Below are 7,678 nucleotides of genomic sequence, written 5' to 3' on the forward strand. Positions count from 1 at the left end.
AAAAAAAAAAAAAAAAAAAAAAAAAAAAAAAAAAAAACTTTCTGCATCCATTAAGATGATCCTATGATTTTTTTTCTTTTATTAATGCAGGAAATTCTATTGATTAATTGCCCTATGTTAAACTAGCCTGTATTTCTGGGATAAACTTGGCTTTTCTTTATATGCTGGCTATGTTACTAGTTTTCTTTAGGATTTTTCCATTTATGTTCATGAGTGAGATTTGTGTGTACTTTTCTTTCTCATAATATCGTATTTGGGTTTTGTTATTGTGAAGTTGTACTGGCCTGGTAAAATTAGTTGGAGAGCGTTTCCTTTTTATTCTGTTCTCTGGAAGAATTTGTACATGACTGGAATTTTTTATCCTTTGAGCTGTCTCATGAAGTTAATATTCTAGTGGTGAGATTGATAATAGATAAGATAAGTAAAGTATGTAGTAATTTAGAAAATTGTAAGTGCTAAGGAGAAAAAAATCAGTAAAAAAACAATTAAATGTTTGGGTAAAGTGTTGACATTTCAGATGGGTTGTCTAGGAGTCTCCCTGGGAAGGTGGGGTGGATACCAGTGAAGAATGGGTAGAAAAGCATCCAGGCACCGAGCAGACAGTGGAAAGGCCCTAAGGCTGGAGAAGCAGCAAAATGTGATCACGACCGACTGGAGTGGAGAACCAGGGAGGGGGGGACGCAGCCAGAAGGCGGAAGGGGGGCCAGGGCCAGATCATTTAGGACTGTCAGGTCGTAGCAAAAACTTTGGCTTTTATCCTGAGATGGGAGGCCATTTGAGGTTTAAAGCAAAGGAGTGACATCGTATCAACCTGTTAACAGTAGCACTTTGCTGGCTTGTTGGGAATAGATTTCTGAGAGAGTTAGGATAGGAGGAAGTTGACTAGTTAGGAGGCCTTTATGAGCATCCACCCAAGAGTGATGGTGGCTTGGACCAGGATGGCAGTTGTAGGGGCGGAGAAATGTGGTCAAAGTCTGGATAAATTTTGTCTGAAGAAGTGTTAGAAATTGCTGACAGATCTGATGTAAAGAGGGCAAGAAAGACAAAAATGACTCCAGGGTGTTTGCCCTGAGCAACCAGAAGAATGTAGATCATTAACTTAGGTGGGGAAGACATCAGGAAGAGCCCCTTCAGGAGGGAATGTCAGGATCTCAGTTTGGATGTTTTAACTGAGATGCCTGTTAGACATCCAAGTACAGATGTAAAATAAACAGTCTTGTGTATTGGTCTAGAAAAGGGAGAGGTCCAGTCTGGAGATATAAATTTTGAAGACATTCCATGGCCTAGAAGAGATAAGCGACGTTATGAGTGTGGAGGTAAAAGAGGAGAGGTGCAAAGACTGAACCATGAGAGAGAGAACTCAGGAAGTGAAGAGTACCCAGCAAAATAGAGGGAGGGAGCATCCAGAAATTTACAAGAAAAACCAGACAAGTATGGTGTCCTGGAAGCAAAGAGAAGGCATCAAGAGTAGTGTTACATGCCCCAAATAGGTAAAGTTAAGTTAGAATCTAATAATCATTGTGTTTATCAAAATTGGGGTCATTTCATCTTAAAATTTACATGGAAAAAAATTCTTGAGAAAAGCCAAGGAAAATGTGAAAAATTGTGACTGGGACTTACCTTACCAGATATTAGAACATACTGTATACATCCTCTATAATTAAATCAACGTTGAATTGATATAGAACAGACAGAGACCACAAATGAAAACTCAGAAGGTTATCTCAGTGTATATAAATATGTATGTATAGCAAACTTAGTTCTTTTCAGGAGTAGAAGGATGAATTATTTAATAAATGGAGCTAGCCCAACTGGATATCCATTTGGAAGAATATAAAATGAATCTTGAAAAGGATTAAAGACTTAAATATAAGAAATAAAGCAATAACCATCTTGCAAAAAAAAAAGTGTAGGAGACCACATTTGCAATGTCTTGGTGAATATTGCACCGCATACCCTAAAAATAGAAAAGAGCTCTTATAAATTGGCAAAATAACAAACATGTTAGTAGAAAAAAATGAGTAGGAGATGGGAACAAGCAGTTTATAAAAATGCAAATTAGTTGGCCAGTAGATGTAAGAAAAAATGCTTAAGTTTAATAGTCCAGGAAATGAATCAATGAATATTAATCATTGGCAGGAAAAAAGCAAAAAAAAAAAAAAAGAAAGAAAAAAAAGAAAAAACAAACTCCTTTTCCCTTGTAATATTGCTAATGTGGTGATACAAATGGTTTCTATTCAAGGAGAAACATGTTGTAATGAAAAGTTTGGTTTATTTGCACTTGGAATACCATCGTGTGACTTAGCCACTTAGTAGTGTCATGGCTTTAGACAACTTTTAAACTCTAGAAGCCTAATTTTCCTTATTGTGAGGTGGAAATCACCATCCTTAGCAGACTGCTTTGCTCCAAGGCTGAATAGTGTGTATGCCAGGTCTTGGAAATGACACAGTGTGAGTTAAGGAAAAATAGGACAGGCTACAAGCTTTTCAGTACCAGAGTCCAGGAACAAATTGTATAAATTTTGACATGTGTGTGGAAAGAAAATATATTTCTAAATATAAATTGTAGTAAAGAAGGCTTGATTTCTTGGTTTCATTCAGCATTGGGTCTCAGTTTTGTAGGCATACGACAGCACTGTCTGATAGAACTTTCTACAGCGATGAAGATGTTCTGTGATCTGAAGAGTTCTGTGCTTTCCAATAAAGTGGCCACTAGTCACATGTGGCTGCTGAGCACTTGACATGTGTTAGTGCAACCAAGGAAGTGAATTTTTAATTTTATTTAATTTTAATTCATTTAACTTTCTATTTAAATATCCACATGTGGATAGTACTGTATTGGACAGAGAGCACACCTAGTTAATATAATTTGAGGCAGATTATAACTGGATGCCAATTAAATTACAATTAGCAGTTATAATGTGAGCTTGTAAATTAGTTTTTTAAAATATCTAACCTTAAAATAATTTTGCTTGTTGATAAAATAAATGGAAATACACAAAACTGAGTGCTAGATCCTCAACTGGAAAATATCTCAGATTAGTAAGCAATGGTTGGGGCAGACTGAGACTCCCAGACCTTGGAAGGGCCACCGACTGACCGATGCTGCTGAGAGATGTTCCCATGTGTAGGTTGAGACAGTTGGCTACAAAAATTAGTAAGCAATGGTTGGGGCAGACTGAGACTCCCAGACCTTGGAAGGGCCAGCGACTGACCGATGCTGCTGAGAGATGTTCCCATGTGTAGGTTGAGACAGTTGGCTACAAAAATCTTTCTCATCTTGATCCCTATATCAACACACAAGTGACGTTTCTGTAAATCCCAATGTGTGGTTTATATTTGCCAAGACTAAAATGGGTATTAAAGTGTTGTCTGGTGACCAAAGATCAGAATAAGGAGACTGTTGACAGAAGATACTCAATTTGAGAAAAGCATTTATCCAAAGAAGTCTGTAGAAGCTGAACATTTAGACTTCTCAGCCAGAAGTCCAGACATGCTGGCCTACATGCTTTCCCAGTTCCTTTTTTGCTTTGTCTTAGCAGATTCCTTACTGCCCAGCATGATGTTCCTTTTGCAGTACAGGTCTCTTGAGGACGTAGCCTTGGCTCTGCTTTTTTCTCTGTTGTGATTCTCTGCTGTAGGCTTCAGTTTATTCTCCTGTAAAATGGATTAAATATCTGTCTTCAAGGATCTTTCCTCTTCTAACAGTCTAAGAACTTTTAAGTAGCTAGCTTATTTTTTCATGGACTGCATCTCAGAAATGTTGCTTGTGTGTTGATTTGGGTATCAAGATGAGAAAGGTTTCTGTAGCCAACTGTCTCAGCCTACACATGGGAACGTCTTTCAGGGGCGTCAGTCAGTGGGTGGCCTTTCTGAGGTCTGGGAGTCTCAGTCTGCCCCGACTGTTGCTAACAAGCTCTGAGATGTTTTCCAGTTGAGGAGCCAGCATTCAGTTTTGTGTATTTCCATTTATTTTATCAACAAGCCAAATTATTTTAAGGTTAGATATTTTAAAGAACTAATTTGCAAACTTATGTTGTAACTGCTATAAGCTTACATTCCTTCAGATGGTTAGTTTGTTCCTACTGAGCTTTATGTAAGATAGATGGGAACTCTCATTATTTTAAGAAGAAAGAAATAGCTAGCTGCTTTTTAATGTTGTCAATTTTCACTGATTTTGACTTCTGTTAGGAAATCCACCTGTATGAATATTTTAGTAAGTAAACTGTTGGATACATAGCAAACTGGAAAGCTGTAAAAATATTAAAAATGCATTTACTCTTTGGAAAATATAACCAAAGTAGAAAGCCTGGTTCCTATCCTCGCAGATTTTTAAATTTGAGATTATTCAAAAGAATGGTGGATAACAAAGTTAATTTAATTAGACCCTGTGGTTTTCATCCAGAAGGTACTAAGCATAAAGTATGCATAAAAAATATAGTACTTTCTAAGAGAAGAACAGATAGATTGGCTGGTGAACCAACTAAAACAACTAAAACTTTCATTTACATAATGATTATTATTTTGGCTTTTCTTTGTTTTGTTCTTTTAATGGGTTTTGGTTGGGAAATATAAATTTAAGAGTGTGGAGTAAATGTAACAGAACAGATTAAAAAGGCATGTAATATGTAAGAAATAACATTTTAGCTGGGACTTCCAGTATGTGAAATAGAAAATTTGGGGAAATCTTAGGTTTCAGGGCTTATTATATGTCTGGGAACAAAGCTCTATTTTACCTTTTTCGTTTGCAAAATACAGTATGTCTTAGACTCATGCATCTAAACTAATAGACAACTTACATCATTCAAATTTTACAAAGATTAAATTGTCATTTGATTGTTGATTTATATTTTCCTGAAGTTTTACATATTTGTTTTTTTTTTAATAGAGTCCTGTGAAGATAAATCAGATTAGCCTGGATGAAAGTGGAGAACACATGGGCGTGTGTTCAGAGGATGGCAAGGTACGGCGAGGATGCGGTCATCTGGAAAGTGCTGTGATTTTTCCCAGCCCCTGGTGATCGGAAAGGCACTCTGCTTGCTATATACCTGCATTAAGAGAACCTTGATTATTCTTTTTGAGTAATGGACTTGCTTCCCATTGCTCATAATTAAAGTAAAATATATTTTGCACAAATGTGCCTTAGGAAAAGTAATTACAAGAATGTCAATAATGTAACTAGTATTAAGCTGATTAACAGCTGTGGCAGGATGACGTGTCACCTTAATCATTACTGCCGTACCACTTATACTTCAGTGACTAGTCTGCAGTTCCTGCAAGACAGTAGTTTAATGCCTTTCTGCCATAAATCCACAAAATTGGGTTTTGTGGGCATGATTTCTGTGGGCTGGTGGTTTTCATTTTCACACACAAGTTATGAATGTTTTTCTTGAATTATAGAATCTTTTGATAAGCGATCATAGTTTATCAGAAGAATAAAGTGTTTTACAATGGCCACATTAAATAAATGTAAAATCAATATATGTACAGTTTTCTAAAAACCTGGCACCTACTTCCTCGACCAGGGACATACATCATCTGTGCAGTGTGTAAGTAACAATTATCAGAGCTTCTTGCTGATGTTGAGCTGTGACATTTAGTGGTTGTGGTGATTGATTTTCCACTTATAAGAATGTCTTTTTTGTTTTTAAGTTGATGGAAGTCTTTTCTAGTGTTGGTTTGCAATGATAAAATTCTAATGTACAGTGTGTTTAAGCTACTTTTCTAAAATAACAGTTTAAGAAGAGAGTGCATTAAGAATCATTATAGAACCTTACATATTCCTTGCCGAATAGAATAGATTTCCTAATCTAATTTTGTATTTTTTATGTGCTGTAAATTCAATGGGCCATTAAGATGAGTAAATTAAAAACAATATACTCAGTGTAAACGGAGATGTACCTATTTAATCTGTTAACAAAAGCAACATGATGTCCTCTTGACATACAAGAATGCATTTAATACATCTAAGCCTAATGTTGCCCAAAGAGTCTTTTGAAACGGTAATTGGAGCACTAGTGCTTTTCAAAAAGCACCGTCAAATTTTACAGTACTTTCTGAAATTCTGAGATGAACATGATTGTCAAAAAGAGAAGAGGGAGGAGTTGGTTTGTGCAGAGATTGAGAAGAATTATCCACACTATTGAACATTTTTGTGTTCACATATTTGTAAGGAAAGATCATCTTCAGTTTTGTTTTCTTAAAGGGGAAGAATTCCTTCTGGGCACCAATCTAATTGAACATATTTGGTGAAAGAAAATATTCATTTTTTGAATTGGAAGCAGATTTTTACTAAGATAATTCATCTAGTAATTTTCAGAGCTTTTAATTGTTGAAAATTATTATTTAATGTGTCAAGGTGGAGTTTTTTTTTTTTTTTTTTTTTTTTTTTTTTTTTTGTCTTTTTCTCGTGTCCGGCAACGGATTGCAACCCTCAGTGTCGCGCCCGTACCGGACCGGGACCGGCAACGGGATCGCAACCCTCGGTGTTGCGCCCACACCTCGCTCAGCCAGTGAGCGGGAACCGGTCTGTATGTGGGACCCGAACCCTCGGCGGGAGCGCTGTAGCAGTGCGCCACCGGGCCGGCCCCAAGGTGGAGTTTTCTATTTCATCTGGTGGATAATGGGACGACTCGGATATTTTATAGTACGCTTATTGGCAGACACCTCTTTTCCTATTTTAGTAAAATTTATAACTGCCATATTTTGGTGTAAACCCATGATATATATATATATATTTTTTTGTATTTTTTCGTGTCTGGCAACGGATCGCAACCCTCAGTGTCGCGCCCGTACCGGACCGGGACCGGCAACGGGATCGCAACCCTCGGTGTTGCGCCCACACCTCGCTCAGCCAGTGAGCGGGAACCGGTCTGTATGTGGGATCCGAACCCTCGGCGGGAGCGCCGCCGCGCTTCCCAGGTGGCGCACTGTGCGCCACCGGGCCGGCCCATCCATGATATATTTTGAAAAATGGTTTTCTCATATGTTTTATTAACATCGATAGAATTGAAAATGAATGTTTCAGTGCACAATTGAGAAGCCAGTACAGGATGACCTGGTAAAGTGGTTAGTGATGAAAAACAAAGATATTTGCAAAGATAAACTCCAGACATCTAGATCTAATGCATGTTTAGATGGCTGTTGCCATTTTTTCTTTCTTTAGTGTGTTAAGGCTCCTAGACAAATATTTATTTGGTTATTTCAAGGATCACCTTTGATATTTGCATTCAGTTTTTTTATTTTTAGTTTTGGTTTTTTTTTTGGTAGCTGGCCAGCATGGGGATCCTATCCCTTGACCTTGGTGTTATCAGCACCATGCTCTAACCAGCCGAGCTAACCAGCCAGCCCTACATTCAATTTTAAAGCCATAATTCTAGCAGTTGTTTAGAATTTACTCTGTTCATTCAGCTGATGCTCATTTCTAATCTTTTCCCCCCGCTGCTTTTCTACACTTGAGCTCTAAATTTTGAGATACATGCACATAGGTATTGATATGCTTATCCTGAAAGTTATCTTAAAGTATATGCCAGTAAACTGAAACTGAACATACATACACATGCACACGTATGTTCAGTTTCAGTTTACTGGTGTATATTTTTAGATAACTTTCAGGATAAGTACATAGAAGGTTTTTTTTTTTTTTTTTCTTTTTTTGTCTTTTTTCGTGTCCGGCAAC

At 37.2% G+C, this 7,678-nt stretch overlaps 1 protein-coding gene across 1 annotated transcript in view; it reads left to right on the plus strand.

Moving 5' to 3' along the window:
* Window positions 1-7,678, plus strand: part of VPS41 (vacuolar protein sorting 41 homolog (S. cerevisiae)) — a gene marked incomplete at its 3' end in the record, with an annotated part of 191,151 nt that overhangs the window by 73,550 nt on the left and 109,923 nt on the right. Inside the window, exon 5 of the mRNA XM_008590367.1 lies at window positions 4,889-4,963. Coding sequence (XP_008588589.1) covers window positions 4,889-4,963 — 75 coding nt within the window. The remainder of the gene's footprint in view (window positions 1-4,888; window positions 4,964-7,678) is intronic.

Source organism: Galeopterus variegatus, unplaced genomic scaffold (genome assembly GCF_000696425.1).
Source record: "Galeopterus variegatus unplaced genomic scaffold, G_variegatus-3.0.2 Scaffold6042, whole genome shotgun sequence".
In the NCBI taxonomy this organism is placed as follows: domain Eukaryota; kingdom Metazoa; phylum Chordata; class Mammalia; order Dermoptera; family Cynocephalidae; genus Galeopterus; species Galeopterus variegatus.